Here is a 16830-nt window from a genome sequence, read left to right as displayed (position 1 = left end):
TATCTCCTAAAGATGAGATCAAAAGAAAAATACGTTATCACTATTTTAAAATACAAAATACAAATATAATTGCAAATCTTATCTACAGATTATGATAAATAAGTGAAGAATGAAGAGAGGAAGCCATGAGCAAGCATTCCAGGGGATTGATTTTAGACTGCTGAAGTTAAGAAGGGACTTTTATAATGTGGTCTGGAAAATAAATAGGAGCTGGCCATACAAAGGCAATACTCCAGCAGAGGGAAAAGCGTGCTTAGAGGCTCCAAAGCAAGAAAAGGACCAGAATGGTTAGGGATTAATGAATGAGAGGAAGAGAAAGTTAGGATGAGACCAGAGGCAGGTCCTTCAAAACCTTGATGTTAGGATTTCTTAAAAAATCTCTTCTAAGTGCATTGAAGGGCCCCAAGGTCAAAGACATTTGAGAAATGAAGTATCATTGTGCAGCACTTACTTGGAGATTCAAAATACACAATAGCTAATTAAAGATTCCAAGAATTTCAACTATAAAGAAATGTGTTGAACTTGATTTAATTCAGGGTTTTCCAAATTTATTTGAGCACTGAACACTCTTCATGTGACACACATGGATATCCTCCTGAACTTTCCTCCCTGGTGGATCATTTTCTATAATAGTTACATGGAACAAACTGCTGTGACAGATCTGGATGCCACTGTTACTTCATGAATTAACTGAAATACCATTTGCTATATCTGGGAATAAAAGGACCTAAAATATTCAATAAGTAAGACTCCGTAGAGATAACAAGTTTCATTTTTTACTCAGTTGAACAAATATTTGACAGTCTACTCTCTGGTAGGCTCTGAAATACTGTGCTAAACAATAGGTTTACAAGATGTATAAGACCTATATTCTAAATTTGGGAGCCTTAGAAAACATAAATGTATTCATTCATTTCTTTATCCATTCAACAAATTTGTGTTTAAGTAAGTCGAGCACTGTTCTAGTCTTGAGGGATAAAGGCAGAAACAAGACAACACTGCCTTTGCTTTGCTGAAGCTTGTATTTTTGCCTGGTGTAGAGAAGAAAAGTAAACTAAATCATAATGCAATCCAAAAACCAGTATAGTAAAATACATATTAACATGTAAGAGAGCAGACAGTGGAGGTAGATAATCAAATAACAGCGTTTAACGCAGGGCAGAGGTAGGAAAGAGAATCTGGATTTGAGAAATAATTTGGTAGTAATATAAAAAGGAACTGTAATGGTTAGATGGATGTATGTTCAGAGTTTGTATAATACATAAATCTGAGATCAACAAAGAAGTTGTGGAACAAACCATGGAAGTTATAAGAAATAATAACTAATTCTTATTATGTGCCAGGAACTGTTCTAAGAACTTCACGTATTTTTTTTTTTTTTTTTCGGTACGCAGGCCTCTCACTGTTGTGGCCTCTCCTGTTGCGGAGCACAGGCTCTGGATGCACAGGCTCAGCGGCCATGGCTCACGGGCCCAGCCACTCCGCGGCATGTGGGATATTCCCGGACCGGGGCACGAACCCATGTCCCCTGCATCGGCAGGCGGACTCTCAACCACTCCGCCACCAGGGAAGCCCGGTAAGCTCCGTTTTAATCATCGTTTTAGAGATGGATGTGAGTACTAGAATATTTTAAATTATGTATGTGGCTTGCGTTATATTTCTTTTGGACAGTGTTGTTCTATATGCTTCTCAGCAGGACTATTAGGTTCCTAGTTTACACACTTATTTTGTGCACACCTCACATATAATTTCCCGTTTTTCCTTCTGACCCCACCAGCCAGCAGCCTGGCAGCGCAGCAGTCTCCTGTACCAGGTGGTCAGCAGGGACAGCAGTACTGAGTGCCTCTCTCGCCACTTCTATGACCTGACAGTGTTCATCCCTTTATTTTATCACTAAACTCCCCGAATTCTCTTCTTTTACAGGAGATCTTAGATACCTCACTTCTGGAAAGTGCTGGGAAAAGATAAAGAGATGGGCAATTTCTAATAGCCTTTCAGATATAACCACACAAGATGGTCGATGAGCCCATGGCAGAAACAAGGAGGAAAAACCGCAAGTCAAGCAAAGCCCGTGCCAGATTATTATAAGGCAACACTTAATAATAACACTTTGTCAGAAGGAAAATATCAGGAGGACATGCTAGTCCAGCCTGGGCTCCAAACAACAAACATAAAGGTGTGAGCTCCTTACTCATAATCATTGTCACAACATCAATGGCCACGTGAAATAGAAAGAAGAGACAGGAGATGGTAAGAACTAAGTGGGCCCTTCCTGCCTGAGCTAATCTAGGTACTGTTATAGCAAACAGCTTAGCCATTATACTGAAACATTTGTCCCCTAACTCCATTATTGGGAAAGACTGAACAATTTGACTTAGAACCTACGTCCTGAGACTAAAATTCTGTTTCCCTCTCACAACAAAGTACCATAAGATATTATCCTAAGAAATATATCAGATGGCCCTGGATTTAAAAGGCAAAAGAATCAGGGTAGTTAATACAATAACTGTTCAATAAAATGCCTTCTGCACCTGAAAATTTTAAAAATAATAACAAGTAGAGGGATGCTTTGCTTATTCTGCATTGGAGGGGAACAAAGTACTCCACATAAATAAAATCTTCACAGTAATCCTCATTAAAATATAGTTGACAGATAACTTTAACTTAATCGTTAAAATAGCATTTAAAAATTTAACATTTTTAATGAAAATACTTTGAAATAACATTTTACTTTTTCCTAGTGCCTAAAAAGACACTTTTGAACATGACTTAAAGTTTTTTTAATGACTCACATTCGTTATGATCAATTATTATACTATAGTGCAGTCTAATGATGCCCAGAGTGACAGAGTGTGGAACTGTTTGCTGCTGCACCTGAGGGGCCTCACATCGCTGTGCTTTCAGTTCTGGTTTCTGGCCTTGATGGGCTTTCGCCCTCTACCATTTCTCTTGGCTGTGATTTCTCAATACTGTTAGATGTTGATCACGCTAGGTCATTTCCACAAACGTTCCTAATTTGGGGCTTCTACCAAGAAAACAGTTGAATGTGCTTTTAAAAAAGAGTGTGAGACCACAACAAATAAAGATCCACAGCAATTATGGCACATATTTGGCTCACGAAAAGTATTGTTATTGCTTGTCTTCAAGCCTCTAAGTATCTTTCAGAGGAATATGTCGGCTGGTTAATCTACCCACAAGAAGACTGTGACAGTGATATGGCAATGTTGGTAACAATGGCGATTATCATGACTACAAGCCAGGCACCAGGATAAGTGTGTCACTAAATCTTCACAATCACAGGAGGGAGATACAATTAGAATCTTATTTTACAGATGGGGAAACTAAATTTAGAAAGATTAACTAATCTGGTTGTGGTTACACGCTAAGCGGTGGAACTAGTATTTGAGCCCAGGCTGCTACCTAAAGCCCAGGCCTCTACCCATTCTCTATTATGCCCCCAAAAGTCAGTAACTACATTTATAGAAATTACTTAGATGCAAGGCATTACAATAAATAAAGGTTACTGAATTTTAACTCTGTAGATTTCTTCACTAAACGTGAATTTTGATTTATTGAGTCTGATCTTAAAAGGCATTTATTTTGTTGATTCATCTGCTACTTAAAATAAAGGAGATGTTAACATAATTCTGCTGAAAGACAGTGTCATACTACCAGTTTAGGTTTATAAAATTCCCATTTATAATCCAAAGAAAGTTGAATTACAATGTTGTGTTTAAACTATAAAAGTATCATTGTCCTATTATCATATCTGACTCAGTACCTAATTTACTACGTAATTTTGGAAGTTTCATAGAATCTGATACTCTCTTAACCCAAGGTACATCTCAGGGTCCAGAGATAGCCCTAGAGGCCCAGAGATTATGTCAATCCCAAATGTGTGTTCCTTTGGTCTGAACAATAATTTCAAAAATTTAAATTAATTGCAGACATTTAAAAATGGGGATATTTCATATAAAATGTGGACTTTTGACTTCTCTCAAAGAACTGGAAGATGTGGCTTCACATGGTAACAACCAGCAGGAACTTGTGAGTGGGAGCCCCTTCTAACAAGACCTGTTTGCTCTGGGTTTCCAAGACCACCACCTGGCCTGCTTCCCTCAGTTACCTGCCTGGTTTGTGAGTTAAGCCCTGCTTTCATCTTTAGTAAAAATCTGAAAGTACAACTCCAAACTCTTCATAATATTCTATATTTAGCTTGTCATGCATTTTCAATGATGTTATTTTATATAGTTTTAACAACTGCCCTGTGGTACATTATGAGCTCTTCATCCATGAAACCAAGATTTAAGTGTTAAACCGCTTGGTAAGATCAGAGAGGTAAAGGTCATGTAATTCTAAAACCACTTATTTTATATTCTGTCAGATCTTTTATATCTTAACTATATGGAGTATTTATTATTATCATCATCATTTTGGCTGGAAGTATCTTTGATAGCTTTCTTCACTGAATTCAGTTCTAAAGAACAGGTAACCACACCAAGTCAACACTTTGCAGTGTCACTTTCATGGCAAACAAATTTGATGGTGAGGGCTTCCCTGGTGGCGCAGTGGTTGGGAGTCCGCCTGCCGATGCAGAGGACGTGGGTTCGTGCCCCGGTCTGGGAAGATCCCACATGCCACGGAGCGGCTGGGCCCGTGAGCCATGGCCGCTGGGCCTGCGCGTCGGGAGCCTGTGCTCCGCAACGGGAGAGGCCACGGCAGTGAGAGGCCCGCGTAACACAAAAAAAAAAAAAAAAAAAAAAAATTTGATGGTGAAAAGTTTATGAGACAGAGAGAAAGAGAAACACAGACTGCTTTACTTAAAATATTTTCTATAAGAAACAATAAATACTAACTTTACTTCCACATTTAATATATAAACAACAAATATATGACTAAAATTTAAAAAATAAGTATCTTTTTCAAATGTAACATGGTGATAAGTGCAATGGAAAAAAAATAGGTAGGGCCAGGAGATAGGAAATGGCAGAAGACTGAAGGAGATATTTTATTTCAGGTTGTCAGAGAAGAAAGTTCAATAAGGTAGGTAGGCACCTAATGCCTCCAAATTGAATGATCCTTAATAAAGATTATCACTATAGTCATCATGACCATCATCCCTCACAAAGATCAGATGAACCCACTGAACAGCTAGTTGGCCTCATTTGCCATCCTTTACACAGTGCTGAGAATAGAGCTTTAGTCTTAGAAAAGTTGGCTATTATGCTGTTTTGTTTCCTAAAGCACTGGGAGAAAATGTTAACTATAACTGCCCCTGAGTTTTAGTGATGCTTTCAGCAGACAGAGAATTTTGAAAGGCTACACAGGCAAAGGTCTAATCTTGGGGAGATATTTTAAGCTGAAAAAAGACAATGAAATAAATCCTGAGGCTGATGGCTTGTCTTACTAACAGTGAAAGAAAAAGAAGCAGAATGAAGACCAAATAGAGATATCTCACCACCACAAAACTGGGATGGGAAATTCAGAAGTTTGAGAAAAATATGCCTGATCACTAGTTCAAATGAATGGGGGGTGGGGGGGAGGAGACCCTCAAAAATAAATAATTTTTATGTTACTTATAAATTATGTGTCCTTCCAAAATTTTAAGATACCTATATTTTCTGAAAATAATTGGCTCACTATAACATAGGTTATTTATCTACAGCATAACACTAAGGAAATCATTCAGCTAGGGAACCATGAAATATCTCTTCATAACCTCAAAACTGCTAGTCCATAACCTAGAGAACAGACATGCTTAAACAAGTTGTTTTGTTACACACAGATAAAAAGAGAAAAATGATTTTTTTTCACATTTTACCTGCTTGTTTAAAAAGGTCATAAGAAAAACCCAGATATTATTATTATAGACTCAACAAAATTCGCAGACTTAAATAAACAACCACTGAATAGGGACCTTTGGACCATTTTCACAAGCATGTACCATTGCCTGAAGTTAAAAATGCTGCTTTTGAAGCCATGCTCGACATTTTCAAATTTAAGGTAAATTACCAAGTAAGAAGAGTCCTACTTTAGAGTGAGTTTGCGTTTGAGAAGGTGAATGTTACAGGTGAGTAAGACCTAAATACTCAAGATATTTTCACAATATCCCTGTGCACTTAAAGTTTAGACTTGTGGGAATAAACGAGGCAGATAATACCAGGAATAAAGTTTACACAAAGACTGTAAATCCTTACTCCAGTGCTGTGCTATGCAGCAATGGAAACCTTTCTGCCAGGCTGAACAATCTTATAAACCCTGTAAGAGAAGTAGTATTTCTACCACTCAAACTCAAATCCAGACAGATTAGATTGATATAGCAACTTCCTTAATCGCCTTTACAAAAGAAAATCAGCCTGTCTGAATTTTGAATCTAACTCTACCTTCTTTGAAATAGATTTAACCATTTGCCTCAATCAAGCTGAAATAAGGTTCTGGTTTAAACAAGGAAAAATTACTAAAATGAAGAGAGAAAATTCTGTAAAAGAAGAAAACAGAAAGACTTTTTATGGGACATCCAGCATTATTAACAATCTTACTGTGAAATTTTAATATTCTTAATGAATAGGCTATGTAAGTTATTCTTAGTTTATTTTTAATTGTCCGACTCCCTTTGGAATAGTTAACTGTTTTCTAAATCTATGTCTGAAATTGTCTTTTAATCTTTCATCATTTGCTTTTTATTAAGCAAATAGGAAAGGTATTTGTCTAAAATGATACTGTATTACTTCAATTAAAAAAAAATTCAATGTTCTGAAATCTATCCAAAGAAATTAAAACATATACTTTCTCTTAGGGTTTTGCGCTAGTTTAAATATACAGAAAATATCGTCTCCCTAAAGATATGACATAGGGTAAATGCTCAATAAGTTTATTCAATAAATTTATGAATGAATTGATCAGAAAAAAAAGTTTCTTCTTCTTTAAAAAAAAAATCTTTAATGTTAACCTTAATTTACCTAAGCACTTATTTGTAAACTTTTTTGACTGTGTGCCTTATCAGCACACTCCTCCATATGTATATTTATTTATTAATTGTATATATACCACTTTAGTAATATATTAATAGATCCACAAAAAGAAACTAAAAATAAAGGTAAAATAACCAAGGTCTAGTTAAACTTAAAATTGCTTTGATAGGTGATTTTAATGCTCATCCTGGCTATAATAGTTCACTAAAATACATAGATATAAATGAAAGAAGAGAATCAATGGCTATCTTTATTAAGTTATAAAACTTTTTTTTTCCAACTCCTTCCACTATCTACCATCTTTCATGAAATATGGATTGTAACTAACTTCCCTGAAGTTAGTTAGGTGATCTTGCCAATTAACCACAAGGTGGTTAATTTATAATTATATTTATAAGCATAACCAATGGGCTTAAGACAAACTATAATTGGAACAATTTTAGAAACTTGGCAAAAAATGCTCCAAGATTCATGTGTATGCAAATAAAAGAATTTTTATGACTGAAATCATTTGTGGCAATAAAATCACAAAGATGGAAACTTTTTCTTGATATTTTCCCCAAATGGTTTCCCCATAGCTAAACTTTCTTTGAAAGCAGTTACTTCAAGTTAACTGTTAAAATGTCACCTATACCCTGAAGGGAGTGATTTTTTTGTATTTGTTTTATCCCAAATTTCTGATAAGCATATGCACAGAAATTTCAAGCATATATATCTAGCAATGTGTCCTAGATGAATCTAAAACTTTTCCAGATAATACCTGTTTTCAACAGAAGTTGAACACGTTTACCCTTTTTATGCTATTTTTCTGTGTTATTGTGGCCATTTCTACTATAGCAAAAAAGAGTGATTATTTCACCCGATGGCCTGTTGCTTTTTGTTTTTTGCTTTTAAGAAATCACAAAGCAGCATATGACTTTAAAGCTCTCTTAAAAAATAATATTTTAGAGGTTTCTATTCATGCCCTGGATGCTTAGTTTTTAAATATCCTGCTAATCATAATGGTGTCATATATTCATTAATTAATATATCAATGAACAATAATTCTTAAATTAAGGTTCATCATTAATAATTGATTGTCGTGATGTAATATCATATAAATATATGCCAAAATTTTCTTTAGAATTTTAGTACCTATGTTTATGAGGGCTTATCCAAGGAATGTAAGATTGGCTTCACAGGGCTTCCCTGGTGGTGCAGTGGTTGAGAGTCCGCCTGCCGAGGCAGGGGACACGGGTTCGTGCCCCGTTCCGGGAAGATCCCACATGCCGCGGAGCGGCTGGGCCCGTGAGCCATGGTCGCTGAGCCTGCGCGTCCGGAGCCTGCGCTCCGCAACGGGAGACACCACAACAGTGAGAGGCCCGAATACTGCAAAAAAAAAAAAAAAAAAAAAAAAAAAAGATTGGCTTGACATTCAAAATCAATAAATGCAACTCACTATATTGACAAACTAAAATAGAAACATCACATAAGATATCACAGAATATTTAAGATTCAAATATCCACTCTCAGAAGGGAAGGCCCCATGAATTTCCTTCCACATTCTAACTCGTGGAAAAGACCTAGCAAGATTAAGAAGATCCACATATTATAGTGTATGTACTAAAAGATATTTTATTCCATGTGGTTATGACCTTAAAAAATCAAACTGGATTCATTTTTTGTTTCTGAAAGGAACTCTAATAACTCAAGATAAGAGTATCTTCCTGCCTAACAGTTGTCACACTACAAACTCATGCTGACAGAATATGATTACACTACTTTTGTACCCAAATGTAAGGTTCGGGGGGACGGGGGAAATGAGCATGAGCTCTACTATGCTATCTCCTTTGAGATTCATATCTTATCTTTGAAGGAAATACTTAACAAAGAAACTGTTCTCATTCGAAGCTTTAGTAAAGGTTACGGTATAATAATTGTTAAGTTCCACAAATTGCGCAGTTGTCTTGTTATTTTATCAAGTGCATTTACATAGTGCCAGACACATATGCAAAATACAATTTAAAACTGAGACCATTAAATTATATCCATTATTTCTCACTCTAGAAACTTTTGAAACTTATGGGTGACAGATTTGTCAAGAAGTTCTCTTTACCAACTAAAGAAAGAACAACCCAACCTCTGTTATGAACTGTCATTAGTAATTTAGCAGAGCTAGAAGGCAGTTCAGCCGAGTAGACAGAAAATTAAAACATGGGCAGCTCCTGATTGGAAATATATTCATAAAAGGTAATGAAATAGCACAGTCATGATCTCTGGTATTACTCAGAGTGAGAGATTTAATTCTGATAACTCTGATGATGACACTTGAATCAGAGATTATAAATGGTGACAGGTTGTGACATACAGATAGAATGAAATAAGCATCAGCAACATATCTCTACAGAAGCTGATTCTATATAAGATCAACATTTTCTTAATTTCAAAAATTATTACAAGTTTTCAAAAAAGCGGTTTATTAGGGCCTTAGGCAAACCCTGTACCATTTTTATATCTACTTTTCAATGGAGTATAATATTAATCAACATATCAAAGGCAAGGGGTGAAGTATAAATTGTTGTTTATATCTTAAAACATGAAGTATAAATTGTTGTTTCTGATTTCATCTGGATAAGGAACAAGCCCAAAATTATAGATGAATAGCTATCCTATGTATAGAGTAATAGTAAAGGTTTGGGTTTTCCTGTGTTTATATGCATGAAAAGAATACTCATTAAGTGCAGCCACATAAAAATAATGTTATTTGTAAAGAATAATAATTTTTATTTTGGATTTTCTATGCCTTTTTATATTTTCTAATTAACAAAAATGGCATTATTAGTTTTATAATGATTAGTATATTTTTTGAAAATTGCCTATTTCAGACAAACTCTCTACCACAGAAATACAGCTGAGAAAAATAACAATATTTCCACATAGGTATTTCAATACATCTCTTTTGAATTTGTGAATTGGCATATTTACTGTGTATGGTTAAAACTTGTTAGATGTGGGGATTTTAAAACTTAGCCCTAAAATTCTTTAATACTCCTGTCACTGAAATAAAAGGGTCTATGCCCCTTGAATCTGTAACTGGACAATAGCTTATAGCAGAAATGATGCCATGTCAGTTTCCAGACCCAGACCGTAATATGAAAGAGAAGAAACGTCACACTGACCTATGCCCCAATTGCAGACCTGGAAGTAAAATAAACAACTGCTGTTGTCCGAAGTCACTAAATTTTGAGCTGGTTTGTTAAGCAGCAATAAATAACCAAAACAGCATCGGACTTTCATCATGAATGCCAATTATAAAAATGGTTTTCGCATTACACCAAAACAGTGTTATATTACATATGCTATAACTAGTCAGAATAGAAGGAGGAAAATGTAAAAAAAAAGAAAAATGCAGTACACTTTCATCAGGCTAACATAAATTTTATCAATAAAGTTTTTAATAAATTACAACACAGTATTGAGAAAATAATTCAAAAAATTTTAGAATCTTTAGTATGTTATAAGTTTAAAAACTTAAATATTACAGAATTATTTGCTTAAATTTGGTGATTTAACTTTTTAAATTTGGTTTTGTAGGATTTATCTATATTGTTTAATGATGTTGTAACTAAAAGCATAAACCTATATAGAAAATACTAATTCTATAAAAATTAGAGAATTTAAATATTGTCAAATGGAACCACATATTGAATAATAGAAATACATTTTAAATGGAACTATATTTACGGAGGTCTAAGCCTACATGACATAATGCAGCCCCGAAAAGTCATGATAAAAAAAAAATAACAAGCTAAAATCATACTACATGTTATTTACCAAAAGTAAGCACCTTAGAAAGATTAATAGTTAATTCAATAAAAAAGAAACTAAGTACTGGGTTGGCCAAAAAGTTCGTTCGGGTTTTTCGGTAACATCTTATGGAAAAACCCAAACAAACTTTTTGGCCAACGCAATATTAAATATGCCTTAATTTCAGTAATATAAACAATAGAATTGCTTTAAGACAATTATGTATAATTCCCTTTCCTTAGAAAACTGGATAACTTTAAATGGACTTTGAGAGCTCAGGATACAGAAAAATACCCTATAATAATTATTTTAATAAAATAATCATCTTATAACATAAAAATCCACCTACTTCATGTATTTCTTTTCAAGACACAGTTCCACAGCAGAATAGTTTCAAAACATAAAAATTTAACAATTTAGTGTATTTCTTTCATAAGACACAGTTCTACAGGATAGAGTCAACATTATTCATCCAAATATGAACCAGAAAGTTCAATTAATTGTATTTCTTGTCCACAAGCTACTTTGACAAGATTTACTCAATAATGAAATTGTTAAGAATCATTTCATAGAATTAGCACAGGTTCAGTCCCTTTTACTCATTATAAATCTACAGTATAAAAAGCAATATTCAAAAGGTGACACAAATACAAAATACCTTTACAGAGGGAATTGTATTAATCCCAAAACTCTGCCTCCTCTTATAATGAAAACCTGAGAACCAGAATGATTAATCGATTTGTACCAGAGTGAAACTAGGCCTGGAACCCTGCCACCTGCTTCTAACTCTTGTGTCTTTTCTCATATATTATGCTGCTTCATCTGGCACGAGTGATTCCTATACAGCTATGAAATATAAAATAATGCATGATAATAAGAAAAGAGTGAAGCAAAACAACTTCCTCCATATAAAAGTCATCTAAAAAAAAAAGTCATTTAATTTATGCTGAAACATTAGAATTTTTCATTTTATCAAAGTCCTTGCTGAAGCATTTTTCTACACTGTCTGTTTTCCAGATATGTGCATATTTATTTATGGTACAACATCCAACAGAAAATTCATTAAACTCTTTCAGAAATACTATAAAAATTAGTTATATATTACTTGACACTCTGCTACTTTGAATATGCCTGAAATCATATTTTCATTATATTTTCACTTATGATAAAAAATGGATACAAGCTGATAGTATTTTTTATTTTACAACATTTTTGCCATATTTTGGAATTTAGATTTAATCACCTAAAACACCCTTCTAATTAGATGGCAAGTCAGAGATGTATTTAATCTTAAGGAATCGTTTTAGCACTAAGCCTTACTTTATTATCTGTGAGATGGTCATAACAATAGTACTTACCACACGTAAGTAGAATTGTTGTGCAGAATAAATAAAATATGTAGCTAATATATCTAAATCCTTGGCACCACACCTGACATATTACATACTAATAAATGTTAGTTGTTATAGTTTAACTGCAACCAAAAACATGGTAATATTAAGATTTAGCTGCAATCAAAAACATGGTAATATTAAGATAGCAAAACATAAAGTATGATTTTTAAAAAATGGCCTACTTAAAACAATGTGTATTCTTCTATTAAAAGGTGATTTGTTATGTTTAATTCAAACTGATAAAGTACTTTTTAGATATCAAAAAATTATTCACATTAACCTTTTAAGGGGCAATATAACCAATATATGTTAAATAGCATATGATTTGTAAAACCGAAATTTAGTGCAACTTACCATTAATACATGTGCTAATCAAAACAAGGTAAATTCTACTAGTATGTTAAACATTTCTCATAATTTTTTTTTAAAAATTAAGAAATTAAACACCAGTGAGAGAGTATACATACAATGAATTTAGTAAAATTCCTTGAATTATTATTATTTTTTATTTTTTTGCGGTACGCGGGCCTCTCACTGTTGTGGCCTCTCCCGTTGCGGAGCACAGGCTCCGGATGCGCAGGCTCAGCAGCTATGGCTCACGGGCCTAGCCACTCCGCGGCATGTGGGATCCTCCCGGACCGGGGCACGAACCCGTGTCCCCTGCATCGGCAGGCGGACTCTCAACCACTGTGCCACCAGGGAAGCCCCCTTGAATTATTTTTTAAACAAATAAGACATTTCCATATTCTATGTACGTACCTGGAGTAGGCAAACAATCGACTATCCCAAAGATTATGATTCCCTCTAGGTCCGTAATGAAAGTAACAGGACTCTGTCCCATCAAACATATTCAATCCATCTTCTGAATTTTTTGAGGCATGGCTATGTACCACATCTAAGAGGACTGTAATACCCATTGAGTGAGCTGTGTCAACCAGTTCTTTCAGCTCTTCAGGCGTTCCAAAACGGCTTAAGGTAAAGGAGGCAGCAAAAACAAGATCACATCATATTTAAACCAAACAGCCAATCATTTACTGAGAATCAATTGTTTTACCAGCACAGTACTAGATACTTCAAATGTACAAATGTCGTATGATATAATACTTAGATATAAATCAAAGTTGCTTAATAGTTGTTATTAGGCATTTTTAAAAGCATTCAATAAAAAAATAAATCTGGCTATTAATTGTAGATTTATAGCACAATGAAAATTCACATTTTGAGTAGGTAGATAGTAAAATTCCACTTCTCTATACTCAGAGCTTCTGATTTCCATCGCCAAGCCTAGCTAGTTTGAGGGGTATGGTCATTCCTGTCCACATACATGGCCATCCCTTTAAGCATGCATGGTTGGGATTGTGAGGGCTCTTAGAATACTTCTTTGAATATCCTTGGTGCCTTAATTGAGGCCATTTCTCCTGTACTTACTTATTCTCAGATTGGAATGCCTCAAGTACCAGTGGGTCCTGTCACCACCAAAGCCGGAAAGATGGGCAGCTCATATGCACGTGGGTTTGTCTTAAAAACAGTTTTCTAGTCAGCGTGAAATAGGAAACAAAAATCACGCCCAAGAGGAAGGCCTTTCTTAACCTATATAAAAATCTCAATACTGCAGTCTTCCATAGCATCAACTTTTGCTTTTAAATAAAAAATCACCCTTGTGATGAATTGTTTACTGTCTCTCTTCCTCACTAGACTATATGTGCCTTGAGGGCAGGGGCTCTGACCATCTAGTTTCCCATGCTACAGTACAGTGCTTAGTATGCAGTGGGGCTCCTGATAGCAGATTCCATGGAGGAGTGAGCAAATATTCTAGTGTGGCTGGAGTGGAATAATCAAGAAAAGATGAGCTCAGAGAGTTGGCCAAGAACCAGATCACATGCGGCCTCACGGATCAATGTTAAGGCATTTGGCTTTTATTCCGAAAGGGACAGGGAATCATCAGAGTTCTGAGCAAGAGAGTGACATGATCTGACTTTCATTTTAAAAAGATGACTTTACATACTGTGCAGAAAGTGGTCCATATGTGTGTGGGGGGGGAGAAAGCTAGGGAAGGAGGACAAGAGAATAGAGTGACCAGTTACAAACCTAATGAAATAATGCAGGTGAGAAACAGCAACTTGGACCATGGTGGTAGCAGTTGAAGCAGCCAGATTGGGGATATATTTTGAAGTTACCAGTGGCTACGTTTTCTGATAGCGAGAGTATAGGGGGGCGGACATAAAGGGAAAAGTCAAGTATAAGGCAGATGGCTTAAACAATTGGAAGATGGAGATGTCATTTATTATGTTAGTGAAGATAGCAAGAGAAGAAGGTTAGAAGATAAGATCAGATATTTAATCTGGAACAGGTTAAGAATGAGATATGTATTATATACCCCAACCTCAAATAGGCACTGTTTGGAGTTCACAACAGAGGTGAGGACTGGAGAACTAAATTTGGCAGTTGGCATATAAAGTGTATTTGAGGAGACTGGTTCAAGATGGTGGAGTACAAGGACGTGCTCTCACTCCCTCTTGCAAGAGCACCAGAATCACAGCTAACTGCTGAACAATCATTGACAGGAAGATACTGGAACACACCAAAAAAGATACGCCACATTCAAAGACAAAGGAGAAGCCACAATGAGATGGTAGGAGGGGCGCAATCCAAATAAAACCAAATCCTATAACTGCTGGGTGGGTGACTCACAAACTGGATGACACATATACCACAGAAGTCCACCCACTGGGGTAAAGGTTCTGAGCCCCACGTGAGGCTTCCCAACCTGAGGGTGCAGCAATGGAAGGAGGAATTCCTAGAGGATCAGACTTTGAAGGCTAGCAGGATTGGACTGCAGGACTTCAACAGGAATGGGGAAAACAGAGACTCCACTCCTGGAGGGCACACACAGAGTAGTGTGCACATTGGGACCCAGGAGAAGGAACAGTGACCCCACAGGACACTAAACCAGACCTACTTGCTAGTGTTGGAGGGTCTCCTGCAGAGGCAGAGGGTGGCTGTGGCTCACCATGAGGACAAGGACACAGGCAACAGAAATTCTGGGAAGTACTCCTTGGTGTGAGCCCTCCCAGAGTCCACCATTAGCCCCACCAAAGAGCCCGGGTAGGCTCCAGTGTTGGGTCGCCTCAGGCCAAACAACAGGGAGGGAAACCAGCTCCACCCACCAGCAGACAAGCCAATTAAAGTTTTACTGAGCTCTGACCACCAGAACAACAGCCAGCTCTACCCACCACCAGTCCTTCCCATCAGGAAACAGGCACAAGCCTGTTAGATAACCTAATCCAACAGAGGGCAGAGAGCAGAAGCAAGAAAAACTACAATCCCGCAGCCTGTGGAACAAAAATCACATTCACAGAAAGAGAGACAAGATGAAAAGGCAGAGGGCTATGTACCAGATGAAGGAACAAGATAAAACTCCAGAAAAGCAACTAACTGCAGTGGAGATAGGTAACCTTCTAGAAAAACAATTCAAAATAATGAGAGCGAAGATTATCCAGGACCTTGGAAAAAGAACGGAGGCAAAGACTGAGAAGATGCAAGAAATGTTTAACAAAGACCTAGAAGAATTAAAGAACAAACCAACAGGGATGAACAATACAATAACTGAAATGAAAAAATACACTGGAAGGAATCAGTAGCAGAATAACTGAGGCAGAAGAAAAGATAAGTGACCTGGAAGACAGAAAGGTGGAATTCACTGCTGCAGAACAGAATAAAGAAAAAAGAATGAAAAGAAATGAAGACAGCTTAAGAGACCTCTGGGACAACATTAAACACAACAATATTCACATTATAGGGGTCCCAGAAGGAGAAGAGAGAGAGAAGGGACCTGAGAAAATATTTGAAGAGATTATAGTTGAAAACTTCCCTAACATGGGAAAGGAAATAGCCACTCAACTCCAGGAAGCGCAGAGAGTCCCATACAGGATAAACCAAGGAGAAACACACTGAGAAACATAGTAGTCAAATTGACAAAAATTAAAGACAAAGAAAAATTATTGAAAGCAGCAAGGGAAAAAAGACAAATAACACACAAGAGAACTCCCATAAAGTTATTAACAGCTGATTTCTCAGCAGAAACTCTACAAGTCAGAAGGGAGTGGCATGACATATTGAAAGTGATGGAAGGGAAGAACCTACAACCAAGATTACTCTACCCAGCAAGAATCTCATTCAGATTCAATGGAGAAATCAAAACCTTTACAGAGAAGCAAAAGCTAAGAGAATTCAGCACCACCAAACCAGCTCTACAGCAAATGCAAAAGGAACTTCTCTAAGTAGTAAACACAAGAGAAGAAAAGGACCTACAAAAACAAACCCAAAACAATTAAGAAAATGGTCATAGGAACACACATATCAAGATTACCTTAAATGTGAATGGATTAAATGCTCCAACCAAAGGCCACAGGCTCGCTGAATGGATCCAAAAACAAGACCCATATATATGCTGTCTACAAGAGACCCACTTCAAACCTAGGGATACATACAGACTGAAAGTGAGGGGATAGAAAAACATATTCCATGCAAATGGAAATCAAAAGAAAGCTAGAGTAGCAATACTCATATCAAATAAAATAGACTTTAAAATAAAGAATGTTACAAGAGACAAGGAAGGACACTACATAATGATCAAGGGATCAATCCAAGAAGATACAACAATTATAAACATACATGCA

General features: G+C 36.1%; 1 protein-coding gene across 1 annotated transcript in view; it reads right to left on the bottom strand.

The window, feature by feature from the left end:
- GBE1 (1,4-alpha-glucan branching enzyme 1) overlaps nt 1-16830 on the bottom strand; it is a 297826-nt gene that overhangs the window by 126551 nt on the left and 154445 nt on the right. The window contains exon 7 of the mRNA XM_032630067.1: nt 12911-13120. Within this exon, the coding sequence (XP_032485958.1) occupies nt 12911-13120 (210 nt within the window). The remainder of the gene's footprint in view (nt 1-12910; nt 13121-16830) is intronic.

The sequence above is a fragment of the Phocoena sinus genome, chromosome 4 (genome assembly GCF_008692025.1).
Source record: "Phocoena sinus isolate mPhoSin1 chromosome 4, mPhoSin1.pri, whole genome shotgun sequence".
NCBI lineage: Eukaryota > Metazoa > Chordata > Mammalia > Artiodactyla > Phocoenidae > Phocoena > Phocoena sinus.
Note: the sequence above shows the minus strand (reverse complement) of the source record. Positions and strands in the feature narration are given on the sequence as shown.